The sequence below is a fragment of the Zingiber officinale genome, chromosome 7A (genome assembly GCF_018446385.1).
Source record: "Zingiber officinale cultivar Zhangliang chromosome 7A, Zo_v1.1, whole genome shotgun sequence".
Lineage (NCBI taxonomy): Eukaryota > Viridiplantae > Streptophyta > Magnoliopsida > Zingiberales > Zingiberaceae > Zingiber > Zingiber officinale.
The window spans coordinates 109,568,324-109,585,129 of record NC_055998.1 but is presented as its reverse complement, the minus strand read 5'-3'; the positions used below and the strand labels follow the sequence as shown (position 1 = coordinate 109,585,129).

The 16,806-nt window shown below is 33.9% G+C and overlaps 1 protein-coding gene across 1 annotated transcript; it reads right to left on the bottom strand.

Moving 5' to 3' along the window:
* Positions 1-13,143: 13,143 nt before the first annotated feature.
* LOC121999600 (probable methionine--tRNA ligase) lies at positions 13,144-14,218 on the bottom strand. Its single transcript, XM_042554259.1, has 4 exons — positions 14,199-14,218; positions 13,896-14,085; positions 13,718-13,819; positions 13,144-13,561 (listed from the first exon to the last, which is right to left on the bottom strand). The coding sequence occupies exons 1-4, from the start codon at positions 14,216-14,218 to the stop codon at positions 13,337-13,339; spliced, it is 537 nt and encodes a 178-aa protein (XP_042410193.1). The 3' UTR covers positions 13,144-13,336.
* Between the last annotated feature and the right edge of the window lie 2,588 nt (positions 14,219-16,806).

Here is a 16,806-nt window from a genome sequence, read left to right as displayed (position 1 = left end):
CCGCTAGCTCCTCTCCCTTTCTCCTCTCTAACCTGCTCTTGCCGTCGCCACTCCTCTCACCCATGCTCATCATCTCTGTCACTGCTCCTCACCCTTTTTCCTCTCTAACCTATTCTCATCGTCGCCGCTCCTCTCACCCATGTTCACGCATCCTTGTCGCAGCTGCCGCTCCTCTCACCCATGTTCACGCATCCTTGTCGCAGCTGCCGCTCCTCTCACCCACGTTCACACATCCTTGTTGACGTCACCGCCAACCTCCATCGCTCATCTCCACCACGATTCCTCCACAACACTGCCTCCTCTGTGATTCCTTAGGTTTACAGTAAACTTTTGAATCCTTAAATTAACCAAATCATTCTCCTTGTGATTGATCAACAAGCGTTAGGGAATTCTGAGAACCTTAAAACCTCAATTGCAAGAACAAAAGGAAGCAATGAGTGGAGGTTTTGGTCTAAGAAATTTAAAGTTTTAAAGGTATTTCTTTGTTACCTGTTACCTTTTATTTTTGTGTACTGTTAATTTTTTCAATTCAAACCTTACCTCCATAAAAGTAAGACTGATTGATTCTCCAACCATACAAGTAATTCCTTGTTGCATTGCTTGTAGTTTAGAGAGGTGTCTGATGCAATTTCAATACATTTTTGTGTCATTTTCATGTAATCTTTAAATGTTTACTTAGAGTTTGTTTAATCCATGCATGGTTCTAAAATGGTCATAATTGGAACTACAAGCTTTCTTTTTTGTTACCTTTTTTTTTTGTATTGTATATTTTTCTTTTGTACTGTGTATTTTTCTTAGGTGAGGTAAATTATGAGATACCATATATTGTTGTATCCTCTTAAGTCATGATGTTTCGAAGTCTGTGATGCATATATGAATGATCACAACTTACAGTTATGTTTGTGCATATCTTTAGTACGGAAGGAAACTTAAGCATTTGGTTAAAGTAAACCAAGTGAGATAATAAGGTTCTTGGGTAATTACTGATATGGCAAGAACATTTGGAACCCTAGAGAGAAAGGCTAGTGACAAAGATGCTTTGGAGAGCATAAAGTGATCTTAATTAATTCAAACCTTCTTACTGATAGGTATTATGTTATATAGTCCAACTATATTGTTAGAAAACTTTCTTTTGATAAGGAATTTACCAAAAATGAGTAGAATTGAATTACTCAAGATACATTAAATGATTATCTTAAAATTAGGAAGCATTAGAACTCTATATTTAGAACGCTAAGCTAATTGTTTATGATCACCATTATTGTTGCAATCAGAACTCTATTTAGTATTGTCGCAATCAAAACTCTTTGATCGATACTTATTCTTTATGATCACCATTATTGTTGCAATTATAAATAGTTCATTAGTATTTTTTTTTTACAATCAGAACTCTTTGTTAAGTTTTGTTTTGATCACCATTAGCTTGCAACTCAAGGGTTAAGTAGATATGTCATTTTACATATGATTAAGTACTTTATGATTAACAAAAGCTTATTAGCACATAGACTTAGCATAAGTATCAGTAGCACATAGACTTGCTTGTTTTCTATGCTTCTTCAGCAACTCAAAGAAAGTTCCAAGCATTGATTCATACTCCTGATATGGCTAAAGCTGGAAACCCTTAAATTAACCAAATCATTCTCCTTGTCATTGATCAACAAGCGTTAGGGAATTCTGAGAATCTTAAAACCTCAATTGCAGGAATAGAAGGAAGCTGTGAGTGGAGGTTTTGGTCTAAGACACCAGAAGCTTAAGTTTTAAAGGTCTTTCCTTGTTACCTTTCTTTTTTTTTGTATTGAATATTTTTCTTTTGTACTGTATATTTTTTTTAGGTGAGGTAAATTATGAGATACCATATATTGTTGTATCCTCTTGAGTAATGATGTTTCATTCTTGATTTGTAAAGCCTTAGCCCATATCTCTTTAAATTTCATTTAAACTGTATTTGTGGTCTATAGTTCTTATACTTGAATTTCACTTGTAACTTAGTTCTTTATTTATAAATGTTAAATTTAGTATATATGCATTTTAAAATTTAACAATTTATCATAATGTTAAATTGATTTTAATAAGTGTTTTTTTAGAATCATTATGGATAAGAGTTGGATGTTTTTACCGAGACAAACGGAGGAGTATAGAAATGGTGTTGAAAGTTTCTTACATTTTGCATTTTCTAATGCAAATATAAATGGAATGATTGTATATCCTTGTATACGATGTAAGATTGACATATTTGTTTCAAGAGATGTTGCCTTTGATCATTTGACAATTGATGGATTTATCAAAGGTTATACTCACTGGGTAGCTCATGGAGAGATAGCATATAGTGCATCTATAAACTCTACTATGTTCCATCTAGAAACGATGCAGATGATATGCAAAGTTTAATTTATGAGACATTTGGGATCTCTGAGCATAATGATAATATAATTAGTATATCAAAATTTGAAAATGACAAGGAGATTCCAACTGGAAAGGCTAAGAAATTCTATAAATTGATTGATGATTCACAAAAAAAATTATATCAAGGATGTAAGAAATTTTCAAAACTTGCATTCATGATTCGCTTGTTTCACTTAAAGTGTCTAGGCAAAATTAATAATAAGATATTTGATATGCTTTTAGATTTGTTGAGAGAAACATTTCCTAATGTCATGGATGATTTACCTAAATCATACTATGAAGCAGAGAAATTGATGAAGCAAATAGAACTTGATTATGAAAAGATTGATGCTTGCCCTAATGATTGCACTTTGTACTGGAGGTTGGACAAAGAAAGAATTCAATGTGAAACATGTAGTGAGCCCAAATGGGAAACATCTGAAAATGATTCTACTGGTGAAAAGCGAAAATTTGCATGAAAGGTTTTATGGTATTTTCCAATAAAGCCAATATTATAACGTTTGTTCATGTCATCCAAAATAGTATCCCATATGAGATGACATTCCGAATCTCGCACAAAGGATGGTTACATGCGACATCCAGCTGACTCTCCAGCTTGGCAAACATTTGATCATAAGCACTCAGAATTTGCAAAGGATCCTAGGAGCATAATGCTTGGTTTAGCATCAGATGGATCATAAGCACTCAGAATATATATATCTTTTAATGTTATTTTATTGAAATTATATCGTTTGTTAAATAATACTAATTATTGTGTTTTTGACATAAGGTACCTAGGGACATTGAAGTCCTATGTTTAAAATAGAAATAGGCCAGAAGGATCTATTGCTGAAGGGTATTTGGCTAAGGAATGTTTGACATTCTGCTCTTTATATTTAGCGGATTATATAGAGACAAGATTTAATCAATCATCAAGAAATGATAATATAAATATTGACTCAACATTTGCATTAGAAGTGTTTAACATATCTGGTTATGCACTTGGAAAGGCCATTGCAACTAAGTTTGATATTAAGATATTAAAGAAGGCTCATTAATATGTGTTATCGATTGTCAGCACATACGATTCTTATGTAGAGTATGATTTTATATAATTCATGGTGTTTAAATATATTACTATTTAGTCATCACTATTTATGAAATTAATATTACTAATTTGCAGTGAACATCGTGGAATTGTGCAACTTAGTCATTCCCGTCTTCCACTACATCAAATTGAACGTATGCATAGTAAAACTTTTGCCTCGTGGTTTGCCAATCATGTAAGTTGTGTTGTAATAGTTATTAAAAATACATATTATTTTTTTCCATATATAATTAAGTACTTCTTGTATGATAGATTGAAGATACAAATCTTCTAGAAGATGATCCAGTATCAAATGATTTGAGATCACTTGCTAGAGGCCCAAATATCATTGGGATACAATATGATAAATTTGTTTCAAATGGATTTAGGTTTCATACAAAAGAAGTGGAATGTAAGAGAAAAATTCAAAATTATGGTGTAACTATTAGGGCAACTACTTCAAGTTATTCAAGTATAAAAGATCACAATCCAGTATTAAGTGAACTTGATTATTATGGGATTTTGTAAAATGTGATCGAGTTGGATTATGGGGGATGTCAAAAAGTTGTTTTATTTGAATGCGAGTGGGTCTCCAAAGGCAAACGATTAAAATGGGATGAAGATGATTTTATGTTGGTTAATTTTAAAGATGTTAGGCGTCATAACGAGCCTTATATCTTAGCATCTCAAGCTATGCAAGTATTTTATGTGAAAGATCTAAATGATTGTGATTGACATGTCATTATCACGTCTGATGCACGAGCAAAGTATAAAATGCAGCCTATGACAGATGTTGATACATATCTCCAAAGTTATATTTGTAATTCAGAAGATTGCAATGAACATGAAGAAGTTGTTTAGGTTTGTGATGATGTTGCAAGAGTGGAAATTGATACCGATTTATAAAGAGATTTTATCTAGTCTATGTATTTATGTTTATCATTGTAATCACAGTAGAATGGATTTTTACTATATTATGTCTGAATTATATATGGTGATATGTATTTCCCTTTCATTTTTAACTATTGTCTTTTTATTATTTATAATCTATAACTAACTATTATTTTTATTAGGAATGGCTCCTAAGCGTCGAATTAATAGGAAATCTCGTTTTAAACATCAAGTTGAGATAGATATATAACCACCAGGTATAAATACAAATCACACAGATCACAGACAAGGTAATATCTCATTTTATGCATGACAAATTTAGAGACTATTTGTGTTTATTTGTATTTATCTTTTTTAATGGAATCAATACTTTTACATATGGTCAAAACATAGAAGGTAGCTTGAATAACTAAAGAGATGTAGTTTCAAATCAACTACATGTTGATGTGCAAGGTAATATCCCACCTGTTGAAAACATGTCTTCAGTTCCAAACCAGAATGATGATATGAGTCAGGGATTTGATGAAGGTAACATATATGAATAACGTAATAGTTTAATTGAATCATTAATTTTAAGTTGTATTATATTTTTTTTCTGTATAGCTAGTGAAAATGAACACCAGCATAATATTAAGTGGAAAAAAAGAGGTCCTACTTTTATCAAAGAAATTTGGGGTCTACCTAGCACACTACCGTGTATTAGAATTCTATGTGATGATATGGGACGCCCTATAGGAACAAAAAAAAATTTACTAATTTCTTGGGTTCTTTAGCAAGGAATGATAAGTATTGTCCAATTGATGTTGAAGATCGGCATAAAATGCCAACAAACAAAAAGAAAGACATGTTAAATGTTATAAAGGTAACTAAATTACTTTGTATAATTTTAGTATTTAAAAATTTTAATTTATGCAATGATGATTTGTTTATATATTTTTTACAGGACAAGTATGATCTTCCTTTAGGAACAGAAAATTGGATATTATGCTCCATAGCCAAAAAATGGAGAAATTGGAGGAGCAACAGAAAGCAAAAGCAAGGAGGGTGACGAAAATCAGGGAACAAAGGAGTAAGGAAAGAAAAAATTTACTGAGGAGTATCGCCGATAAGGAACCATGAAGAAGGAGAGCAACAGAGAGCGTGTGCGAGGAAGATGATGCGGTGAAGAAGAAGAACAACGGTGAGTAAGGGTTTACAAACCATGGGGATGACTGCTTTGGGCTGTCCGTGTTGGGATATATACTATAAGCCTAGCTTTTGTGTGAACATTTGTTTTGAAATATTTTGAAATGAGAATCACTTTGGTCAAATGTTTATATTTTATATTTATATATATGTCAATGCAGTTATCCATTTAATTTATATTGTAGATAACATGGTGTGTAGTGCCACACAGAAGATCATGTTATCGGTTCCTTATAAATTATAATTAGTAGCTCACAACTAAGATGGATTGGGACAAACCATTGGAACAGTTATAGTGTAATTTGATATTAGTCTGTCTTGGCTATAAAATTACACTAGCACACTATGTGTATATTAAGCAGGACCATTTGAGGTTGTTCGATTTATACTGACTATATAAAAGAACATAACATTTGTTATTATGGATGTGCGTCCTCTTAATCCCTATATAATAACAAGCACGTATACTTAGTATTTATTTCTTTAACTTTTCAATGGGTGAGATTTATCCGTTAAATCAATAGACCCGATGAGTTAGGAAATAGTACTATTTATATGGTGTGTTATTGATTATAGAAGGAATCTATATCCTAATTATTTAGGCTGATGATGTCCCCTTGAGGAGCTCATAAGGATTATTATGTAAACCCTGCAGGTGGACTTAGTCCGACATGATAATAAAGTTGAGTGTTACTACTCATGGAATCAGATGTTAATTAATTGAGTTGTCAGTAACTTATTTAATTAACGGACATACGACATCTTAAACATAGGGAGTTTAATGCACTCATGATAAGAAGGAACTCATATTGTAATATGAGATTGGTGCGGTAGTTCAATAATAACCCTTTAGATGTATGAGTTATTATTGATGGACTTGGGTTAGGTGTTCAAGCCAAACACAGGAAGCCCAAGCCCATCAGGAGGCCTAAACTAATTCCTCCTCTAGGTCCCTGTTGTCGTCTCTATATAAGCCTCACATCCACCCATCCATAACTTGGTTTGGTTTAACTTAACTTGGTTTAACTTAACTTAGTTTAACTTAATTTGGTTTAACTTGGTTTAACTTAACTTAGTTTAACTTAATTTGGTTTAACTTAACTTGGTTTGGTTTAACTTGGTTATAGATAGGGAGATTTTTTCTAAACAGAATTCTGTTATTTTTCTTTCTTTGTAACCAACGACAAAGGTTATAAAAGGAGTAGGTGGTTATAAAAGGTTTAAAATAATTTTTAAGTTTAAAATAATTTTTAATTAATTTTAAAATAATTTTTAAGTTTAAAATAATTTTTAATTAAGTATAAAATAATTTTTTTTAAGTTTTAAGTTTAAAATAAATTTTTAATTAAGTTTTAAAATAATTTTTAAGTTTAAAATAATTTTTTAATTTTTAAGTTTAAAATATTTTTTTAAGTTTAAGATAATTTTTAATAAGTTTAAAATAATTTTTAAGTTTAAGTTTAAAATAAAATTTTTAATTACGTTTTAAAATAATTTTTTAAGTTTAAGATAATTTTTAATTAAGTTTAAAATAATTTTTTAAGTTTTAAGTTTAAGTTTAAAATAAAATTTTTAATTAAGTTTTAAAATAATTTTTTAATTTTAAGATAATTTTTAATTAAGTTTAAAATAATTTTTTAAGTTTTAAGTTTAAAATAATTGTTAAGATTAAGTTCAAAATAAAATTTTTAATTAAATTTTAAAATAATTTTTTAAGTTTTAAGTTTAAAATAATTTTTAAGTTTAAGTTTAAAATACAATTTTAAATTAAGTTTTAAAATAATTTTTTAAGTTTAAGATAATTTTTAATTAAGTTTAAAATAATTTTTTAAGTTTTAAAATAAATTTTTTAAGTTTTAAGTTTAAAATAATTTTTTAAGTTTAAAATAATTTTTAATTAAGTTTAAAATAATTTTTTAAGTTTAAAATATTTTTTTTTAAAAAAAATTAATTAAGTTTTTTAAAAAAAATATAATTTTAATTAATTGAATTATTGAAAAAGGTTATTGAACCCATATTAGATTCAAACTTAGCTTTGGATTAATCAAGTAGGTTTCTAAGGATAAATTTTCAGTTCAGTGGCGAGACATATGACCTTCTTGTATATCAACGGTGGACCACTTGCTGAAGACTTTCCAAACTGTTCCACTCAAAAGACTTAATACTAAATTTTGGTCTATCTAGTCCATGTTTGACTGGGGTAACTTCGGTCAGATCTACTAAGTCTAGTGCACCAAGTAGAATATACAAGATTCAGCCTAGACATGCCTTCGACAAAATTTCTTTAACGTACTATCATTCCAATCCATTCCGATGCTATGTTGTAGGGTTTGGTAAAACCTTTTTTTTATCTAACTGTTCTAAGCAGAAAGTAAACATAATCCTAAGTGTATGAGTTTGATTAATCATGTTGGTTGAATTGTCTTTCTAGTTGCTCCCCCTGAGTCATAGCTTAGATAAGGTCTATCTAAGTAATGAATTTGACTCTTAGGGATTAAGTGTAGGTTTGGTTTAATTGGTTCGGTTAAATGTTTTGTTTGGACCCATGCTTGGACTTAACTTCTAACATTTTGACTAATTAATGACAAGTATGATTTGTTTGTTTGTTTAGGATTGTAACCAAGTCTAGATTTGTTGTACACGGCTCGTTGTGATCCAAGTACCATGTTTAGACACTTGTACCCCAATTCAAACTTTTCCAACGTTTTCTTGAGTCACTCGACTTGACCTTTCAAGTCGGAATTTTCTTCCTCAAGTTTTTCAACTTGAGTTGAAGTTCTGATTTGAACTTGGTTAGTCGAGTTACTCAAGTTGACTTATTGCTTAAGGTGGTCTATTTCCTCAAGTAACAAGTTATTTTGTTTTTCAGATTTTGACAATTTTTTAAACAAGCATTTAACTACTTTAAGCAAATTAGACTTAGAATACATCGTTACCATATTTAGATCTTCCAATCTGTGGCTTCTATCGGACTCAATGTCGATCTCGGACTCGTACTCTTCATCGGACTCGGAGTCGGAATCTTCGTTTCTTGCCATAAATGCAAGATGGCTTGAATGCTTTGTTTGCTCCGTGTCAGATTCGTCGGAAGAGGTCTCGTCCCATGTCGCTTGGAGGGCTTTATTTCGTCTTGTTGATTTAGGCCTTTCTTCCTTCCGATTTAGGCATTCATTTTTGAAATGCCCCTTTTTGTTGCATCCGTAACAAATCATTTCTAATTTGTTTGGCATCTGGTTGATAGGTGTCTTTTTGGCATTTCTTCTGAATTTCTTCTTCGTCAGAAGTCTCCGTACCATATTGATGAGTTCTTCTTCATTTGTCGAGTCAGAGTCTAACTCACTTTCTGACTCGATCTTTGTTTTTGATTTCATTTCCTTGCTCGGACTTGCATACAAAGCAACTTCTTTCTCGATATGGCTTACGTTAGATTGCTCATGTAATTCCAATTCACAGAATAACTCATCTAACTTAAGAATTGAAAGATCCTTAGAAACTTTGTACACATCTACAATTGATGCCCACAAAGCATTCCTCGAAAAAGCGTTTAGTGCGTACCTTATTGTGTCGCGGTTTTCCAAGTTGTGTCCGATCAGATGGAGGTCATTGAGGATGTCCTTCAGTCGAGCGTGTAGTTGCGAGGTCGTCTCTCCGGGAAACATTTTAATATTAAACAAGTTATTTAAAAGTAAATCCCGTTTATTTACCTTAGATTTATCGGTCCCTTCGTGTAGTTTGACTAGAGAGTCCCACAATTCTTTAGCGTTGTCGTAAGGGCCGACTCGGTTCAACTCCTCCATTGTGAGCCCGCACTGGATAGTGTTAATCACCTTGTAATTCAGTTGTGCCTTTTTGATCATTGGGGGAGTCCATTCTTCTGGTTCTAATAGTGTTCCATCTTTCATCGGAGGGGTGTAGCCTTTCAAGATCATGAACCAAAGCTCAATATCGGACTTCAAGTAACACTCCATCCTACTCTTCCAATAACTAAAATTTTCTCCTTTGAATAGTCGAGGCCAGACAATACTGTAACCTTCTTGATACGAGTTCGACATCCACTACAAGAAAATCTGCATTCAACAACACTCAAACGACAACGATTTTATACCAAATCGTTGTCTTTTTACCTTTTAACAACGGTTTTAACAAAAACCGTTGTCTTTTAGCAATTTTTTTGGCCTACGACAACGGTTTTTAAAAACCGTTGTCTATTTATGTTTTTTTGGGGCTACGACAACGGTTTTTAAAGGCTACGACAACAGTTTTTGAAAAATATTGTCTATGTGCGCTTTTTTTGGGATTACGACAACGGTTTTTGAAAACCGTTGTCTATTAAGTGTTATTGAATAGCGTTGTTTTTCTTCTTTCGCCGCTTTTTCCCCTTCGCAATTTTTTGCCGCTGCTGCGTTTTGTCTTTCCCTCTCTCTGCCCCTTTACCTTCTCAATCCCTAAAACCTCTCACTTGCTCTCTCGTTTTCTATGGTGATGGTGAGCGCGTAGCTGTGGGATTGGAGTAGAATGGAAGGCTTAGAGGTTTTCAATGCGTGGCGATCTTTGTCGACGCATCCTAAACCTCATCGCATACCTCTGATCTGCAGCCACGGATTGTACCAACCGCGACCTCGACGACCTTGGAGCACTGCTAAGATCAAGCAGCACTTCTGTTTTATTCCTCTCTCGACTCGATCGCTCCTTTGTCCATCGCACGCTTTCATATTCTTTGCTTTTTCCTTTTCTTCTACAGATCATTTGAAGATGGAGGGCGATCTCCTTTCCATGGCTTCCACTCAGCGCTTGAAGTTATTCCAGGGAAGCCAGGCTTTTCCCTCCAACCTCCACCTCCATCTTCTGTCAAAACTAGGCATTCTGCGAAATTTAGGAGATAAAGAAAGCTGGTAAGCGAAATGAGTTCTTGGTGGAAGGGTAACTATCCTACAGCCAGGTCCAATGGTGACTCTTCGAGGAGGAATTCGACGACCACTGAGGAACAGAAGCAGACGAGAAGGACAAACACGTTCTACGGACCTTTGGAATCACATTGGCATTTTCCGGAGCCCGAGAAGAAGAAGCCCCCTTTGACTTCAAAATTGACCTTCAGGTCCTTGTAGAAATCGCTCACTAAGGTCAGCAAAAGCAATGCATTTCCAACGATGTTCCAAGGCGTCCACGATCCGAATGAGGAGAAAGTGGTGAAGTCGTTGAGGGACACACTACTATCGAAGGGTCAGCTACCTGAGAAGTATGATGACTACCATACACTTCTCCAGTATGGCTAGAATACATTTGTTAAGTAGCAGGAAGAAATTTCTCTTTTTGAATCCTTCTTATTATTATATTGATCATACATGTCCTAGTTCTATATCGTGTGAAAGAATTTTACTATTGATGCTATAGCTTTCTATTCTTCTCTGCAGATTTTTGTGATTGCGGAACTTCAACATGTCTAAGGCAGAGATCATGTTTGTTAATATGCTCAAGTGGAGAGATAGTTCTGGTGTTTATCTTATTGCAAAAGTAATATATTCTTGACATGTTTTTCTCCCTATGGGTTACTATGTGGGCATTTCAATTCAACACCTCACGACTTTTACTGACTTTGACACAAATATGATGAAACAAATAACAATTTTCATCCAATTTCTACAATAATATTTCTGCCGAGATCTTTTTCCTTGCAAACATTAAATCAAATGACAGATTAAAAAAATGTCTTTTAAATGCTGGTTTTTTCTAAATAATGCTTTCATTTTTTTCAAACATAACCATGATGATCCATGTGAATATACATTCCTTTGCAGGTTTTGGATTCTTTATAGGGCCAAGCAAGATGGACCAGTAGTCTTGGTAAATTACCTTACTATGAATATCATCCTATACCTTGGTCATCTCAATATAACTGTTGTACAAACACCTATTCAGGGTTGGCGTCATCCTTGGGAAGGGCATGGAGATCACTCACATGATCATGTGCCTGAAGACAAGGTATTATAGTACAAGCATGCCTTAATTCATCTACAATTTCCCTTTTGTTTGTGTATGTATAAGATGCTTCCAAAGCTTCAATATGATTATTGTTGACAACAGGTGCTTATTCATGAATAAGCTCCAAGCAGATTCAATTTTCCTATAAGATGTATGTTTGGATTCATGGTATAGACTAAAAGATTATTGTTGTGGCACCTTTACCTTAGAAGTGCTAACAAGCTCAATGCACATGATGAATCTCTTTGCTATCCTTTCAAACTGCTAATTTCTAGCTTCAATATGCATTGACATTGACCTGTTATGCTTGGATATCTTCTAGGTGTAGATGTTAGAACATCCAAGATATGCGAACTTGGAATATTGAATTATAGAGCTAAGCGAGTGCTTTGGATTGCCCTCCGCCAGCTTGAAGTAATTGAGACCCACAATGGATATGGTTCTCATCACACATCTTTCCTGTAATGAATTAAGATTGTCTGCTACATTTTTGACCTAGCTCTGATCCATTAGATCTGTGTAACTATGCTGTAAGATTTCACAGTAGAACGAGAGACATGTGAGAAGGTGATTTCTTTGACTCATTTAATTAGATCTAGTCCTTTATTTGCTAATACTTCCCCATACTGATTTTTTTTAAGCATGTTAGAATTGTGAAGAATTTCTAATTATATCTGTGTGCTACCTTTCTCATAGTTTATTGCAATGTGTGATAACTATTAGATGTTGCTATTCTTTCTCTCCATTATGTAGTCCTTTGATTAATATTTGCCAATTCCATAGTTTTTCACTTTAAGATCTTTCAAGCATCTAGTGACAAGTGCAAATTGGTTAGCATCTAGTGACATCCTTGTGTTGACTTTAGAGATTAAAAATTGATGTAATTAGCAAGTTTTTCTGGTGCTATAATCCAATGATATAATTTATTCTTCCAATGCGAGTAAACATTGTCAGATTCTTTTATACTCCTTTATGTATTAGATTTCTTATGATTATTTCTTATTGCCTTCTCATTTTTCTAATCATAGAGATCGAGAGAATCAAAGAAATACTTGCAATGCCGAATGGAAAGGTTAGTTTGCATCTAGTTTAGCTTTTTCCCTCTTAATGGAATATTCTTGAGATAGAAATGAGTGCAAAATAAGTCTGTTAATATCTTAGTTGTCTCGGAAGAAGTCTATTGTGTCACTTGTGCTGGGCTACTGTATAATTTACTTAATTCTATATTTTTCCTTATGCTTGACGTTATAATTGTTCCTCTTTGAAAGTGCCCTTAATCTTAGTCCTTAATCTCCTATTGACTTTATTCACAGATTATTAGTCTTGATGAAACGCATACCTCTTGGGCGCTTGACAGATAAGTAGATTAGAAGTCTTTGTTTTCTTAAACACACTAATGGTTTTATTTTGTTTCTAGAAACTTGATGGCGAAACAAGATCTGTCAGAGCTTAGTTAGCTTAGTTTATGCAATGCTACAATAGATTTATCCGAGAATCCCTTGATCTCTCCTTTAAGATAATAATTGTTGATTAAGAATCACCCACTAGTGGGAATTACATGAAGCCCTTGATCAAGTTGTATTCGCTATTGCTTGAATAAGTTGATTAAAGTTGCAAGTTGAGCCTGCACTTTCACTAAGACTAGAAATTTTATCCTTTAATCAAGTAGTAGTTTCTTGATGGAGTTTATTTAGCATATGAAACTCATTTAAGATTTATGTTTGTTGTTCAATACTTTTTTGACCTCATACTTGTTATAATTTTTGGTTTATAATGCATTGGACCTTAATGTAAAAAGGCAGATTGTCTACCTTATGGCTCCATTTGTGATAGACGAAACTTTACAAACACCAGCAGATGTTGTGAAAGGCACATCCTTATAACAGGCAACCACTCTTTATTAGACTGCAGATCAACCTGCAGCTTCTCCCAAACTTTGCTCTTGGCGTTTAAGACGCTGTTTGGTTCGCCTGAGTATCCCAGAAAGGTCACTCGTTCACCAACCTTGGCTGATGATGGTGGATCAACTAACTCAACCTGGAAACAAAATGAATTCATTAGTCGTTCTTGATGAATGATCACATGTAAAGATGATAATTTCCCAGGTAAACCAACCAATATTATAATACTAAAAAACTAACAGGTTAGTAAAAGCAAAGACTTGTAAGAATGGAGGCAGAGTTAACGACTTAACTTTGTGTGGTCATCGTTTGATGCAGCCAAGACCATTGCTTGTGACTTTATGCCCCTCATGGTTGCAGGCTTCAAGTTACAAAGGACACAAACCTTCCGATTCTGCACCAGTGATTTAGAGAACATAGGAAATTCACATCCAAATGGAAGAAAATTTGAAAAGGGAAGCAAAATAAACCTGCATTTCCTCAAGAGGAATATATTTCACGAGGCCACTAACAACTGTTCGAGGGGATTCTTCACCGACATCAATTTCTTCAACATAGAATGAATCTGCATCTGGGTGCCTCTGAACTTTTTTGATGAGGCCAACAGGTATGTCAAGTCTTGAGACAGAAATTTCTGTTTTAGCAGACTTCGTTTTTGTACTGCCAGAAGGCTTGTTATGTTGTTTCTTAGAATTTCCTACAGCAGGTCACATGAGAAACTTATTGAACTCTAGGATAAGCTTTAACTTCATTAAGTCGAGTTTTATTAATACTTCAAAACTTGGAAAACCATTTACATTAATACAACACTAAAAAGTAGCTTCATTTGCAGGTCTAGGATAAACCTTCATGAAACTTTCTCCTTGTATCAAAAATTGTATATGGTCAAGAGTTACTAGTGCTTCAGATAAAGATGAACTCTTCTAATATATGTTTATATTTTGCAGGTTCTATTGACAAAGTTTTATGTTCTGGTTTTATTTGCCGATATGAATGGGGTACTTGAAGAGTATGATTTATCAAATCTGTTATTGTGATTGTAGCAACTACATTTCTCCAAATTTCAGCTATCAACCCTGTTTTACGTCTTCTATAGGTATTATATTCTTCCCTTTTATTTTTGGTGCTTTGCTCACATACTTTGATTCACAAAAATCCAGAATGTTGGAAAAGGTTGATATGGAAGAATCAGCAAGTGAGAAAGAGGAGTCCGATGAAATTCTACAAGTTGAAGATTTTGATGGGGCTTGAGTTGACAATAATTACTTGCAATCCTACATGGCATGAACCACCATCACAAGTTTCTAGTCTTTTGACAATTATTCATTAGTTGTAAATGAAGTTTATTTGTTTATTTGTATTGGGATAAATTTTATTTGAATATTAGACATGTTTTTTCTTTTGTGATTGTAATATAATTCTTGTATAAGTAACATTTTGAATGACATTGATATGGAAAATATTCTTTCTTTTGTGATTATGATTCTTTATTATATATTTATATTGAAATATGATATATTGGTATTAAAAGATAATAATTTAAAAGACAATGATCTAAAACTGTTGTTGTTGTCTATCACCCTCAAAGACAACGGTTAAAAACCGTTGTCAAAGCCCCAAAAACGGTTGTAAACTAGCAGTGTTAATAAAAAATGCTCTAAACAACAACAGTTTTAAACCGTTGTCTTTTCATTCAAAGACAACGGTTTAAAACCGTTGCAAAACTGTTGTCTTTTCATTCAAAAGACAACGGTTTAAAACCGTTGTCGTAGCCTCCACTTTTAACAACACTGCCAGTTACAACGGTTTTAAAGGGCCTACGACAACGGTTTTTAACCGTTGTCTTTTAATGTTTTTGTTGTAGTGATCCTTGCAAGAAAGAAATTAAAAAAATGTTTCTAAGACTTTCGTCTTGGGATTAGTAGTGGTTGAAAAATATAGATAAGAAGAAAAAAATATTCTAAAAGAAAAGAAAAAGTTAAAAAAAAATGTTTTGAAAAACAGTTAAGTTATTTCAAAGCTTACGAGGCTATGATACCAATTGTAAGATCGAATGGCTGCGATAGAGGGGGGGGGGGTGAATATCGCGCCTTTTTAAAACTTCACTTTTTCTTTGAAAGTAGAGTCGTGCAAAGCGGAAAGTAAAAAGAAAGACAAGCTTGTTTACTTCGTTCGGAGTCTAGGTCGACTCCTACTCAAAGGCCCGCGATCCTTGATCGCACCGATAGACAATCCACTATAACCCTTCTTTCCAAAATCCTCGGAAAGAAGCAGAACGTACAAAATGAGCAAGATAGTAACAACCTACTATCTTGCTTAAGTTAATTACAATGTAAGCTAATAAAATATACCGACAAATAATGGAGTTGAAGCTTTGATCGGCACTATCGAACGGAGTGACTTGCAAAGCTGATGAAGACTTGTAACATGAGCAGCTTGCAGAAGAGAACTTCAGTCGATCAGAAAGTGTTTTTAAGCCTCAAACCTCGAGCCTCTTTTTATAGGTGTAATGGACGTTCGGTCGATCGATCCCTCTATTCGGTCGACCGAACCAACTCCCTTCCTTCTTGGTTGGAGTCTGATACTGGCTCGATCTCTGACATTAATTGCTCATTAAGGGTTCGATCGACCAATCCAATTTTTCGATCGACCGAATAGGCTCCTTCCCTGTTCGTCGAAATTAGCCGAGATCCACATTTAATGCTCCATTAATGTTGATTTGTTCGGTCGACCGATCAGCTCTCTTTCCTTTTGCTTCTGATCGATGCTGATGAACTGGCCTGTGCTGAGTCATCATGGTTCTGTCGACCGATCCTCCGGTTCAGTCGACCGATCCATCCGGACCTACAAAATAGTGTTAGACAGAAAAGAATTCTGTAAAACAGATATTAGCACAGTAATATTATAATGCATGAGTAATATAAAAGACAGTAGAATTGTCTTGTTCTCAACTTTGAAACCTTCCCAGTTTCTTTAGTTGGATCAGCGACCTAAGGTTGTTCCCTTCGGGAACCCGACCTTACTGTCACTCCTCCAGTTGTTTACCTCAATCTACCTGCCAAACTTAAATACTCCAGATCTAGTTTGAACTTTTCACTTAGCTTTGATCGGCTCGCCAGGACTTTTCCTTGATCTTTAGTCCTCCAGACCTCTCGATCGCACCGTCAAGCGTCGGGTCCCCTCGACCCACTTGGATTTGCACTTGGGTTCCACGATCTGCTAAGATTTCTCCTGCCTAGCCTCTAACTAGGTCTTTCTGATTGAGTAAACAGTCTGCACACTCAGTCAACTTGTTAGATCACAACAAGACTTAACTTGAACATTTGACAACATCAAAATTTATGTTTGATTCTGGTGCAACTTGCACCAACAACTTGTTTT

Excerpts from the sequence above, each read along its gene's own strand:
- LOC121999600 (XM_042554259.1), bottom strand. The coding sequence starts at position 14,218 with ATGGTTTTCCAAGTTTTGAA. Across the intron at positions 14,086-14,198 it reads ATGGTTTTCCAAGTTTTGAA|TACAAAAACGAAGTCTGCTA; the intron begins GTATTAATAAAA and ends GCCTTCTGGCAG. Across the intron at positions 13,820-13,895 it reads TTCCTCTTGAGGAAATGCAG|AATCGGAAGGTTTGTGTCCT; the intron begins GTTTATTTTGCT and ends TCACTGGTGCAG.